The following is a 14,713-nucleotide window of genomic DNA, read 5'->3' on the forward strand; positions in this document are numbered from 1 at the left end:
AGGTGGCACGGTGGATAGAGTGCTGGGCATAAAATCAGGAACACTCATCTTCCAGAGTTCAAATCTGGCCTCAGACATGAGCTCTGTGACCCTGGACAAGTCCCTTAACTCTCTTTGCCTCAGTTCCTGATCTTTAAAATGACCTGGAGAAGGAAATGTCAAAACCAGTCTTAGTATCTTTGCCAAGAAAACCTCAAATGGGATTAGGAAGAACTGGACAAAATTGAAATGACTGAACAAAAAACCAAATTTATAATTTAGAAATGTGTTTAACGAAAGTAATAGTATGCTTTGGGTATTGGAAGAATCTTTTCATTGATTAGGACTATATATTAAACAAAAAGCCTTATGGGCTAAAGGACAGACAGGCAGGAAATCTAGTCCAACCTCTCTTCAAATCACAAATACTGTCTGTAAATTCTCATACTGCATTACAAATGGTAACCTGGACTATGATGAAATACATATCATCATAGGAAGCTACCCCAATTCAGTTTACCAGGTTCTAATACAGTTCAGTAGGTATTAAGTGCCTGTTTTGTGCAGCTAATATAGATTTCCTCACCCTCAAGCTTACAATCCACCGAGGAAATGTGACTATTAAGCACTACACTCTAGGAACAGTGTTAATAAACTTGAGAGTATCTGGAAAAAGAACTAGACTGTCCAAGGCCTCAAGATTGTGCCTGATGGATCAGTTGAAAACGTCAGGGATTAAGCTAAAGAGGAGATAACAGGAGGGGAACATAATTGCTATCTTCTAAGTATTTAGAGGGTTCTCACATGAAAGGATAAAATTTGTAGTGCTTTGGCCTTAGAAAGCAAAACTGCAAATAATAGGTGGTAATTGCAAAGGGATAGATTTAGGCTTATTATAAGAGATAGCTTACTAATAATTAGAGCTAATCTATAAGTGGATGCCTTAGCAAGTGTAAGATTCCCCCTCACTCAATGTCTTAAGGCAAAGACCAGATGGCTATTTGTCAGAGACGTCGTAGGTATAGGTTGGACTACATTGTCCTTCAGGTCCCAGCTGGGAAATTATTAAAGACTGATATAATTTTAATTGCTTAAAAATACTTACTTTCCTAAAAATCTACCTAATTATTGGGGGGGGGCACGGAGTTGTGTATTAGTTAAAGTTTCCCATGATTCCCCCAAAAAAAGTTATTTGGGTAACATATAAATTACAGAACTATTAGAGATTATTTAAATTTATATTCTAAATGAATCAGTCAGTAAATTTTAAATGCATAGGCTATACATACCTACATTTTGCTAATTACAGTAAAATATAAAAGAATTAAGATATTGATCCATGATCACTAAGGAACTTAAATTCTAGTTAATGAGACAGAGTATAATGCCATCAGTAACCTTAAGTCAGCAGTTCTTAGATTATTTTGATCACAGGACTCCTATCCTTAAAAATTATTGAGACTCTCAAAGGACTTTTCTTTATGTGGGTTATGTATATTGATATTTACCATATTAGAAAATAAAACATCTTAGTATTCTTATATAAATGCTTTTGGCCTCAAAGATTCCCTGAAAGGTTCCACAGACTACACTTTAAGAACTGCTTCCCTAAATAGTAGTTCTAAGTGGTAAAGTACAGGGAAGTGTTTAAGTTAAGAGAGTTAGAAAATATAGGCAAGAGTCATTTGGGAAGTAGAGGGGTAGGTTTGAAGATTGGGTAGGATATGGAGAACGATAAGAAGAGCATTCAAGCAAATAACATGAGAAAAGGCAAGGAGACAAAATTAAGCTTGGAATCCAGGTGTAGAAAGAAAAGATACCAATCTAGTTGATGCAACAGGGTTTTCTATTTAGGTGTTGGGAAGGTAGAACGACCAGGTCTCCAGTTGCCTCACCCTCTCTGAGTAGATATGGTCAGATGTTCCTCTAGAAGTCCTACTTTTGCTATTAGGTAAAATCCTTCAAGGCTAAGCCCCTGGACAGGTAAAAAAGCTTTGGTGGAAGCAATTAGACCACTTCACAGATAGAATATATTTACTGTTAGTCATCATGGTTATAGTTTATCATGTATTATGGTCTGTGTTTGAATTAATTAATTTGCACAAAATTAAAATGGGTTGAATATATTTAAAACCATACCAAACAAACTTTAATATATTTTTCACACTTTAGAAGACACTTCAAGGTCTTGCTTTGTCTTTGAGTTATCATGAACATCATTTATCTTTGTACTAATGCTCATTGATCATAGTCAGATTTCTAGCTTATGGAAGGCTAGGTAAACCAACTTTTATTTGATTAGTTTTCTTATAGAAGTTTGTAATAACCTTATAATCCAAAGGGAAGTCAAAGCAGATACCATGTCATAAGCTCTTTCAACTCTATAGTTTTGTGAAAACAGCCTCATTTGAGTGACACAAGTGGGACAAAATAGATTTTTTAAAGTATGATAATTTCCTTAAATTTTGGAGCACCATTTATAGTATAATACTTAATGTTACAGTATTCAGAGCCGAAGACTCTAATACACATAGGCATCTGACAGAATTTGTTGGTTTGGACATTGAAATGGCTTTTAATTACCATTACCATGAAGTAGTAGATGAAATTGCTGACACATTGGTACAAATATTTAAAGGACTTCAGGAAAGGTAAGAAGTATTTTATATTTGTCTGTATCTCCTTAATTACTCTTTATAAGTGTCTCAGAAAAGGAAGGGCTCTTGCATAAGAGATATTTAAGCTATCACTATTAAACAGTGTAAATGAAGATTTGGTAGTTAAGTAGTTAGATTTAATCAGTGAAGAGGGCCATACTAAATACCATATTAATCAGAATATAGGTCCCACTTTTGCCCCCAAATCTTTCTTGTATAAAACTCTGAATGACTCTTACAATCACATTCTCATACATAGACAAAGCTATGACATAGCTTTCTCCTCATATAGCTGGTCTCCCCGGTGTAAATATTAGCAGTGGCTTTCCCCTTAGCTCACGTTGTAGAGAAGGCTATGCCAGCTAACTCTGGTGCTGGTGTTCCAAGAGAAAGAAGGTACATCCCAACTCATTTACACACACTGAGGGGCTATCTGCATCCAATATGGATTCTGGATAGGGATCTCACTGCAAAGTCCTTATCTCTGAATTAATTCTTTCCCCTTCTTTTCCCTCATATCTTAGCATAGGGAACTTGTAAGAAAGGGAGAGGGCAGCAGAAGTGTTAATGATTTCTATGGCTATTCTCAGGAGAACCCAAGCAAGTAATTTCAAGGGCTCAGAAATGAATTATTGATCTAGGATAGCTATTTCCTTAGCATAGGCACAGATATTTTCCCAGCAATCTTCTGCATTGCCTTATTGTAGAATGATCTCATATCCTACCTTTCTCCCTACCTCCACACTGCCAAATACTTGCGTTTTCTGTTTTAAGTCTTTGTTTTGGAATTCAGTACAACTCATAATGTCCCCTTTTCCAGCTATAATTAAGAGATCTACTTTTATTGAACAGCCTTTTTTAAAATTTAATTTTCTTTTGCAAGTCAAATATTTGTATTCTAAAATTGTAGAATTTGGTACCTCAACCATTTAAGCTGTTGTAATTTTTTTTTGTATGGGGGCTATTTGCTTTGGTATCTTCCAAACCCATCATTTTTTTTAATAAACCAGGCTTGAGTCAGTCAGCAATTAAACAACCATTTACAAATAGAAAATAAGTAGCTACTATTATCATTGCCTTCCTTCAGTTTACCCCCCAAAAAAGGATACATATTCATCTTATAATAAATTTGTAATATTTGACTTACCTTCGTTAGTTACACTTACCATTCGTTGACCCGTAATAGACATTTAAAATAAAAGCGTGATTTAGATAAGCCATACAATAATTTTAAATTTCTGTATCAGCATTATAAATTAGAAAATCAGGTAACCTAGATTAGTCAATTGACTGACTTATTTTTGATGGACAGTAGCTGATATACAGACTTTTGATATAACATTCATACCTTGATTTGAGTATGAAGTATTTAATTATTGAGACTAATTATTTGGCTCAGCATCTATGTTTCTGTGAAAGTTCCAATGGTCTATTAAGAGATGATATAATGTTTGTCAAATTATATACCTTTTATAGATGCTTAAAATGAAAAATGAGGTTTTATACTTTTCAAGAAAAAATTATGCTTCTTCATAGATGTATTAGAAAAATTCATGTTCTTAAATTTGTTGGGGGGTTTTTTCCAGCTGGTAATATGTATTGACAGAGTAGAACTTCCAAATTTTTGAAATGGTTGTCTTAACATTGATACAGCAATTTTAACTAGGTAGGATGCTTCCTGATCAAGTTTGGTGACGGCTGGAAGCCTCCACACTTTTCCTCTAAAAAGAACCAGCGTTAGTTGTAAAGAAATCTTAATTGTAAAGTTGTTGCTCTGGTGACAACAAATGATTAAGTGTGAGAAATTCCATTAAATATTTAACATAAAGTATTATATTAAGTTTTATATTAACTTAGATAACTTTTTGCCCATAACATTCTTTGGTCTGTACTCTGATTCAGAATGTGATTTTGTGTATTGCAGCAGTGACATCTTGTGGGGCGAAAATTAATGTCATATAAGCCTTTTTTTTTTTTTTTTTAAAGAAGCCTCAAAATATTTTCTCTTCATAGGTTTCAAACTGAAATTCAGATGGTAAACAGACAGTTCCCATGTGAGCCTTTCAAATTTTTGGAACCAACCTTGAGACTAGAATATCGTGAGGCTTTGGCTCTGCTCAGGGAAGCTGGAGTGGACATGGGAGATGAAGAAGATTTGAGGTTTGTGCTTTGGAAACTGAGAAGGATCTTCATTAATACTTCGCAAGTTTTAAAAACTATAAACTTTTAACAGCTGATTTTGACAAAATTCTTTCTCATGAGTTTTCTTTGACTAGCCATAGAACACAGTTTACAGTAAACATTTTATCTTACCTATATACCAAGTTATTAAAGTTTAAAAGTTTGCAAGGACTTTGTGAAAACTTCCTGTAGTATGAATTTGTCAACTAATATGTTACTTTTGTCCTAAATCAGCAGCTTTTAAACTGAGGTCTGTATGCTTTGTTGTATATGAAAAAATTGGAGTTTGCATAGCACTTACCTCTTAACAGCCCTGTAAGGTAGATAATACAGTCTTATTATCCCAGTTTCACAAATGGCAGCTCTCACAGCCAGTAATGTCAGAAACAACACTCAAAACAAAGTCAGTCTTCTGACTCTTCTTAATGTTCCTTTGCTCTCTCATCACTGGAGTATCAGCTACCTATTGACTACATTTTTATTCTGAATTTTCCAATCTAAGGGTCATTCTTAGCAGCAAAAAAAAGAAAAAGAAAAAGAAAAACCAGAGTTGATACCTCTCCTTCATCATTCATTATCATCATCCTAACCACCTTGAGCAGTGTTATGTTCATCTTTCTTTGATCCTGTAAAACTCTTTTTTGTTGTCCTTAGCATTCATTGCTAATATTGGTTAATTTTGAATGTTAGTCTTGCTCACATTATTCTTATAGAACTATGCCACCCTTTTTTTCAAATCCTCCTTAACTGCCTTTGCTTTCATCTTCTATAAGTATATTTTAAAACTGTGTTAATCAGTGCATTCTGTGTGTATCTACATCTGTTTCTAGCACCTCCTCCCCTCCAGCACTGGAATTATTTCTCTTGACATCTTCAGAATTTCTGATAAAGAGGTCATTCTCAAATATGTAGATCACTAAGTCAAATTTAGAAAAATAAGAGTCATTCCCCAATTGATAAATGGTCAAGGGATGTGAACAGGCAGTTTTCAGAAGTCCAACCTAGTTATAGTCATATGAAAAAATGCCGTAAATTACTATTGAAATACAAATTAAAACAACTCTCAGGAACCACCTCACAGTCATATCAATCGACAAATGCTGGAAGGGATGTGGAAAAGTAGGTGCACGTATACGTTTTTGGTGGAGTTGTAAATTGGTCCCAACTATTCTGAAGAACAACTTGGAACTATGCCTGAAGGGCTATAAAACTGTGCATACCTTTTCACTCAGCAATACCACTACTAGATCTATATCCCAAAGAGATCAAAGAAAAGAGAAAAAGACCTATATGTACGGAAATATTTATAGCAGCTTTTTGTGGTGGCAAAGAATTGAAGGAATGTTCATCAATTAGAGAGTGACTGAACAAGTTGTAGTCTATGATTGTGATGGAAGACTATTGTGAAATGACGAGGGGGTTTGGTAAATTCTGGGAAGACTTGAATGAACTGATACAAGATGAACTGGGCAGAACCAGGTCATTGTACACAATAACAGCAATATTGTAATGATGATCAATTGTGAAAAGACTGCTGTGAGCAATACAGTGATCCAAGACAGTTCAGAGGGACTAATGATGAAAATCGCTGTCTACCTCCGGAGAACTAATGAACTCTAAGGACAAATTGAAGTATAACTTTCTCACTTTTCTTGACTTTTCTTTCCCAATATGGCTAATAGGGAAATACATTTTGCATAGTTTCACACTTAAAATGGGTATTATTGCTTACCTTCTCAGTGGATGGGAGAGGGAGGACTTGGAGGGAGAGAGAGAATTTGGAATTCACATTTTAAAAATAAAAACAGAAAATGCTTGTAGACTATAAAATGAGGGAGTTGGACTAGATAATGTCTGAGGTTCCTTCCTGCTCTAGACTTGAAGCTAGATATAGAAGTTCCAACATAGTAATTTTTTAAATTACTCAGTGAATGTTCCAACCTTGAATAACCCATTTCAAATTTCTATTACAGTACTCCAAATGAGAAACTCTTGGGTCGTTTGGTAAAAGAAAAGGTATTGTTTATTATTATTTCCTTCTTGGAATTTCCAAAAGACTGATATGTTTCTGTATTCCAGTGCTAAGAAGATAGTCCAGGGTAAACAAATCATTAGTACAGCATTCCTCCAGATATATCTAATAGCACGATAAGAATAATAGAATAAGTTTCTAAGAAAACTTATGTTGTTTAGCAGAATCTGGTAATATTAGCCTTTAGAGTTAAGCCGTTGACTAGTGTATTCAAAGGTGTACTAAATGATTTTCCAAAGATGAGACCTCTGCCAAATATTAGCTCCTTTAATATTACTTTAAATAATTAAGGAGCTAAAGAACTTTAGGCATATAAAAAGGATCTTAAAATTCCTTGGGATTCTTTTGAAATAGTGTTTCTTCTTTAGCAACCTTGAGACTTCTTTTGTGTGTCTTTGAGAGGAAGCACTCTTTGAAATAACAATTCATTTATAGTCTTCTACCTAATTCTTTGATGTTTTGAGAAAGGAAATTTAAAGCTGTAAGTTATAGTTTTAATTTTGTCCTAATGTAAAATCAAACTTGGGAGAGTCTAAGAAAATTAAAAGCAGTCTATGAGCTCCTCCTGCTGGCTGTTAGCAAGTATAAAACAGACTTAGAAGCAAGACATGTCTAGAAATAAAAAAGTAAACAAAGTTGAGTAATTTTTTTGCTGCTACATTTAAAAAAATATATTTTATAATGCAGTTTGACAGAGAAATAATCAGAAATGCAAACTTTTATTGCATTTTCAGTTTAAGTAAAAAATATAAAATTGTTTCACTCCATTTAAATGAAAGTGCTACGGTAAACAAACTATATTTTATTGAATTTTCTTTTATTGTAAAAGGAAAATTGTGGTCTCAATTCATTTTATTGGCATTAAACATTTCTTATTAACACTGTCAAAAATATTTCTTCTCTTTAAAGTATGATACTGATTTTTATATTCTTGACAAATATCCTTTGGCTGTACGACCTTTCTATACTATGCCTGACCCAAGAAATTCTGTAAGTACTTTAGTTTTAATTAGTGTTGGGGTGGTTGGTAGAGTTTGTGTTCATTTTGGGAAAATTAGTTTCATTACTTTATTTCATTTGAATGGCAGCAGTCATATATATTGTTGCTATTATGTCTGCCTGTAATAGCAGGTCTAATAATGCTTGAAATCTGGATTTCATTCCTTCAGTTTCCTCTCATGCAACCTGATACTGATATCATTAACCTGATAGGCTATGTTTTATTTATAATCTTTTGGGGGAAAGTGATCATATAAATATAAAATAACTATTACTATGTTGTAGAATTTATTATATAAATTATCATTTTAGAAGTCTGCAAGTAATTCCATTACTGTCAACTAATCTGATAATGAATAAATTGACATATCAAAATCCAAAATTATTTTGCTTATATTTGATAATTTGTTTTAAAAAAACTGTATTTGAATCCGATTGATAATTTGCCCAAGTGTAATAGCCTAAAATTATTCTATTGAGATCAGGGTAGCATAATCAAACAAGGACGAAAATGCCTAATGATAAAATAATTAAGGTAAGTATCACATATTTAACTACTGTCTGGAATCTACTATAGTGTCATGCTTAGTGAATGGTTGAGGGGATGGGGAGCAGTGTTGACAGTAATGTGATTAAGGTTCATTCACTTCAGCAATGTAATCTAATTTTTGAAAAAGTGTATTGTTTGGAACCGTTTGTATCATGTTTACATATATGTTTATATGTATATGTATTGTTATAGAAATAGAGATGTTCCTTACTTTGGAACTGTAGTGTTCACCAATCACAATTTTTTTATCCCTGTATTTAAGTAAAGATGTAGAACTTCTTTTTTATTTATTTAATTTTTAAGATTTAAGCACAGTATGGTGGATAGACATCCTTCCTTGGCACAAATAAGACCTGAATTGACATTCCATCTCTGGCACTCGGGTTTTGTGATGACGGGCAAATCATTTAATTCTCAGTGCCTCAGACAACTCTTCAAGATCATAGGTTACAGAACATTCCCATTCTGTGCTGACAAAGTTTCCTTGTCAGGAGCTACTTTCACCATTAAAAGCACAGGTCCAGACTGTGTTTGTGTTAATAGGTCACATGGTTGTGAATAGGAACAGGGATTGCATCTAGAATGTGATTGGTGTAGGGGACTCCCAGGTGAGGAGACTCAGTCAACCAGTGCAGACTGGCACCTTCTCTACAGCTATAAATACTAAAAAAAAATCCATATAATAGGTATTATAATAATATAATAGATAAATAATTCACAATGGAGTAACAGCCACTTTTGCTTTTTCTAGAAACAATCAAACTCCTATGACATGTTCATGAGAGGGGAAGAGATCCTATCTGGAGCACAGAGAATTCATGATCCTCAGCTGCTAACAGAGAGGGCTTTACATCATGGAATTGGTAACTCTTTTAAATGTGTCTGGGGAAGAAGGAAGGCAGAATTGTTTTTAAATAAACAGATTTACACATTTCTGTAATAGATAGTTAATAATTATATATGAAATCATCTTTCATTGGAATAAGTTCAAAGTTATGCTTTTTTTTTCCCCCCTTTTGTAGACCTGGAGAAAATAAAGGCTTACATCGATTCCTTCCGATTTGGAGCCCCTCCTCATGCGGGTGGTGGCATTGGTAATATTTTCTTATTATTACTGTGTCATATCTGGTTACAATTGGAATTTTATTTGAGGAAATGATCGATCCTAACTAAATTTCATTTTAACTGGATTCCAACATGTTTTAGTAAGGCTTACATAAGAAATATCAGATAATGCTCAATTTTAAATATTTATAAATCCCCCAAATTTAATTGGAAGATCTCTTTAAAGAGAGTAGAACTAAACAAAAGATTGACAAGACAGAATTCATGCACCGTAATTTTTTGGACTGTGTTCTGAAATTCTTACGTTTTCAATGCTCTAAAATGAGGAGTGGCAGGCAGTGACTTTATTTTATTCATAATGAAGTTCAAAATACTGGATGTATTTAATAAATTAAATACCTAGTTTTCTTTCCCAGTCCTTGAAGATTCCTAATTCAACCCTCCTTTTGCCTTTTTTTCCCCTCAAAAAAAAGTGAACTCTATGATATTGATAAGTAGGGTTTAGTTGAAATTTAGAATTTCATTGAAATAAATGACAGTTTTCAGAATATGGAAGAAAAAACTTTTTTGCTTTACTATCCTCACAGGATTTAAAGTCTTTAATGTAATTTATTAGGCTGTAGCTATAATTGGGTTTTCTGACTTTGTTTTAGCTAATAATTGTTTAAAGTAAGATTTGCTTTTTTCCCCCCATTAACATTTGGAAGAAAGTTGGAGAAAGTGCTTTTTGAGTCAGCAGTTTATCCCCATGCTGATCACTTGTTCATAGTTGTCTGTATCTTGTCTATGTTGTGTAGGAAAGGATAAACTAATTTTAAATATCATAATATCATAGATTTAGAGCTGGAAGAGACCTTTATCTAATAAGATGAAATTTAATAAAAATAAATACAAAGTTCTACATCGTCGATGCAAAAAATCAACTGAAGAAATGTTTGTATGAAACAGACATGTTTGTATGTACATGATCTGACAATTTTGGTCAACTACAGGCTTCGAATGAATCAACTGTGGTGTGGCCACCAAAAAAAAGAGAAACCTCTCTGTTAAGAAAGTACAAGTCTTCTAAAATGAAAGCCCTTCTTTTGCTCAGTTGTGGGCTTTTAGTGAGGACATCAGCAAGCCTAGAACATCTCCAGGGTCAAACAACCAAGATAGAGAAGTGCCATGGAACAGATAGGGCACATAGTTAGTAATCAACTGAAAGAATTGGGGATTGAAAGAAAAGATTCAGAAGAGATATGAAAACTGTCTTTTACTAGTTGGAAGGCTTTAAACTTAAACATGGGAGCGTTGGTTGGAGATTACAAGAACAGATTTGGGGCTAGATCCAGGGAATTAAAAAAACATGAGAGCTATCCAACAATAGACTGAGCTCCTTGGGGTATAATGGTAGGTTGAAAACCTTAGTGGAAATTTTCAAGGTGAGGGCAGATAACCATGTGTATATAAGGAAATGTCAGGGATATTGTTCAGGTATGGATTGGAATGAGAACTGAGGTCCCTTTGCTACTCTTCTGTAAAATGTAAGATGAGAAAAATTGAAGCATACTTTTTACATGTAAGCTCATTTTATTATAAGGTTCACTTATGACATATAATCAATAGTCTTTTAGTTAGATTGTCATAAAAAAAGGAATAATTAAGCCTTTTGCTAATTTTTTCAGCCAGCTTTGCTATTTGGTCATTAATCCTAACAGATATTCCCAGTAGATAGGAAGAAATGAAACTACTTTCCTAAGTTGCACAGAAAAATAAATGTTATTTTGTAGTCATACTTCGTAAATTCATTTCATTAAGTATTTATTAAGCATCTTTAATACGTACATCACTGCTAGTTTCTAGAGGAAATACAAAATTTAGATGTTGAATAAATGTTAAATAAATGTTGAATTCAATCCGTGGATCTTATAATGTAGTTAGAAGAATGTGACATGCACAATAACTATGTATTATAAAATGAAATAAATTCATAAAGGGAGTATTGTGCATTTGAGACCCAAGAAAGAGAACATCATTGGGAAGAAGAGGCAAGAGATTGAAGAATGTTTTGTGAAGGGTACGATATTTGATTTGGCCATATGGGAAAAAGACAGATCTTACTTTGAAAAAGTATTCTTCTAATAAGAGACCATCTTGCAATTGAATATTATAAAAAGAACTTTATAAGGTGTTAGTGACACAATTTTTATTGAACTCTGTACTCTAACAAATTGGTTTCAAGTATAACTTGAAATTTCACAAAATTCTATACACCAAAATAAAATTAATTCATGTATCCCTGGCATTATTTTTTTTAATGGTCACATTGGTTGAGGTAATTTATCTTTGGGCAGTAGTGGTAAGCTTATTACAGAATACCTACTGGAGAAGATTTTTTAAATCATCTGATCCAGCTCCTTAGCATAATCTACATTTCTGAATTGTCAACTAGCATGTTCCAATAGCTCAAAATAATTGTTTTGTTATTCTTAGTGAAAAGCAACTGTGATATCTATTTCAGTTGAATAAATACATTAGTATTGATCATTTTAAGTGAGTCAGATCCTGAAAAGATTTTGGAAAACAAAAAGATTGATGAAATATCTTATTTTTACAGGGTTGGAGCGAGTTACAATGTTGTACCTGGGATTACACAATGTTCGTCAAACATCCATGTTTCCCCGTGATCCCAAAAGATTAACACCTTAGGGAAAATTGCTTTTTATTCTGTCCAGTAACCTGCTTTGATCAGGCTGTTTGAGTACTCAGAATATGCAATAGAATAAATATCTTATCTTCTAAAGTGCCACAATTTTTTTTGACTCATTAACTGCAGTTTAGAGATGATTTTAACTGTCTTGGACATTCTCTGATAGGAAGTGCTTAAATATTTTATATGAAGATTTCATATTTATGTTCATTCATATTCCGTTATCTCAAATTTTAACAAATTTCTAGCCAGTTAATATTTTAAAACTTTGCAGTTGTGCAATAAAAAACTTTTTTTCTATCTTACAAGGGACAAGGGCCATAAAATTGTATATTAAAATTCAGTATTTCAGCCAATTTTTAACAATTGTGACAATGTTCAAAGACAGCCTGGAAAAATAATGTAGAACATTAGCATCTTTCTAACTGAAATATCATGGGAAAAAGTAGGAAATAGTAACATTTTAACTTTTTAAAAATTATGCTTAGATATTATGTAAAGCAGGTGGAAATACTGGTAGAAAAGCAAAATTTTAATGTATTATACTGAGTTGTCAAAATTCCAAAACAGTTTCAATAAAATTCTAAAAGTGGTCTTGTTTTTTTTTTTTATTGGCGAGGGGATTTTGTGGGAATTTGAATTTAATAGCTCTAATGTCAATTTATGTTTTCACAGGAAGGATATATTCTAATATAACTGATTTTATGCGATGAAGATCATCTTTTTTCTAGTTTTTAAAAATAGAAACAAACTTAAATACTTATTTTTCATTTGTAAAAAGTATACTGTGTATTTGGCAGCAGGAAGTTAAGGAGCCTTCTGTTTGGTTTTGTCACAATGCTCAATAATTAATAGACTGGTAGAGCTGAAGGGTTCTAGGGATCATGTTGTCCAGCCCATTCATTTTTAAACTCAGGGCCCAAAAGTATTGGTACTTTGATTAAGGTCACACAGGTGTTGCATGGCTTAGATTTGGATTCCAGATCTCTTTATTAGATATCCAGTTCTTGGGGTAGCTAGGTGGCGCAGTGGATAGAACACTGGTCCTGAAGTCAGGAGGACCTGAGTTCAAATCTGGCCTCAGACCAAATACTTGACACTTACTTACTAGCTGTGTGACCCTGGGCAAGTCACTTAACCCCAATTGCCTTTAAAAAAAAAAAAAAAAAGAGTAAGGTTTCTTAGGGGCAGCTAGGTGGCGCAGTGGATAGAGTTCCGGCCCTGGATTCAGGAGGACCTGAGTTCAAATTTGGCCTCAGACACATAACACTTACTATCTGTGTGACCCTGGGTGAGTCAACCCCATTGCCTAACCCCCCCCAAAAAAAGTTACTTTTTAATTTTCAATCAAACATTTATTAAGCACCTACACTTGTGACAAGTACTATGCTAAACACCAGGGATACAAAAAAGCCAAAATAGTCCCTGTCGGTATGTTCACAACCCCTGATAGAGACAACATGCAGACAACTAGACAAGGCAAGTTATTTACAAAGGGAGGATACTAGAATTAAGAGGATGGGGAAAAGCTTTCTGTATAAGATGGGATTTTACTTTGAACTTAAAGGAAACCAGGACTTCCTTTAAGTCTTAACTAAATCCCACCTTCTGTAGGAAGCTTTCCCTCCCTCTCTTAATTCCAGTGCCTCCTTTTAATTATTTCCTGTTTTTCTTGTGCATAGCTCGCTTTGTATATATTTGTTTGCATGTTGTCTCCCCCATTAGGGAAAAAAAAAGGATGCCAGGGAATTATTCAGAAGTAGGCAGAGGTGAAGAGCATTCTAGGCATGGGGGACAACTGGAGAAAATGTTGGGAGCAACTAGTACCAAACAGGAGGCCAGTGTCACTAGATTGAAGAGTTGGTGTTGGGGAAGTAGGCTATGAAGACTTCGCAAGTATTTCGGACTTGATCCTGCTATTACGAAATCGAGGTGTGAAGTTATGAGGGCCTGCACCAGAGTGGTGGCCTTGTCAGGAGAGGAGATTGACGTGCGATGTGGCAAAAGTAAGATTTGTGAGCTTACACGTTAATAAGCGTGAACATTTCAATATAGAAAGAACAAAAAAGGATCATAAATGAGACAGCTTCAGCTGGTTTCTTAATTTATATTAAATTTTAACATCATAGTAACAAAACTGCCTTTTGTCTCCCTTGTAAACTTGTTCTTTTCCATGTATTAAAATGTTTCATTGATAGCTTTTTTTTGGGGTGCATCACTGTCTCTACTCACCAATTCACACTCTTCCTCCGCACCCTTCCTTGTGGTAAATAAGTGTAGGCAATCAAAACATTGACCATGACTGAAAATCTGTGTCTCATTTTATACCCAAGATGTATCTACTTCTCATAGAGTTCTGATTAGTCACTACATTGATCAGAGTTCTAAAGTGTTTAGAAGTTATGTAATTATGATCATTGTGTACATTTGTTGTAGTTCTCTTCATCAATTTGTATAAATCATCCTTGGTCTCCCCAAGACTGTCATTATTGCTTCTTTATGAAAGTTAACTAATGCCATTACTTTCATATCCCATAATTCATTTAGCCATTCCCCTT

General features: G+C 33.9%; 1 protein-coding gene across 1 annotated transcript in view; it reads left to right on the forward strand.

The window, feature by feature from the left end:
• DARS (aspartyl-tRNA synthetase) overlaps positions 1 to 12,248 on the forward strand; it is a 78,046-nt gene extending 65,798 nt beyond the window's left edge. The window contains exons 10-16 of the mRNA XM_027835666.1: positions 2,483 to 2,630; positions 4,650 to 4,796; positions 6,791 to 6,833; positions 7,759 to 7,839; positions 9,150 to 9,261; positions 9,421 to 9,492; positions 12,063 to 12,248. Coding sequence (XP_027691467.1) covers positions 2,483 to 2,630; positions 4,650 to 4,796; positions 6,791 to 6,833; positions 7,759 to 7,839; positions 9,150 to 9,261; positions 9,421 to 9,492; positions 12,063 to 12,154 — 695 coding nt within the window. The 3' untranslated portion in view covers positions 12,155 to 12,248. The remainder of the gene's footprint in view (positions 1 to 2,482; positions 2,631 to 4,649; positions 4,797 to 6,790; positions 6,834 to 7,758; positions 7,840 to 9,149; positions 9,262 to 9,420; positions 9,493 to 12,062) is intronic.
• Positions 12,249 to 14,713: the final 2,465 nt, after the last annotated feature.

Source organism: Vombatus ursinus, unplaced genomic scaffold (assembly GCF_900497805.2).
Source record: "Vombatus ursinus unplaced genomic scaffold, bare-nosed wombat genome assembly UNPS02014816.1, whole genome shotgun sequence".
Lineage (NCBI taxonomy): Eukaryota > Metazoa > Chordata > Mammalia > Diprotodontia > Vombatidae > Vombatus > Vombatus ursinus.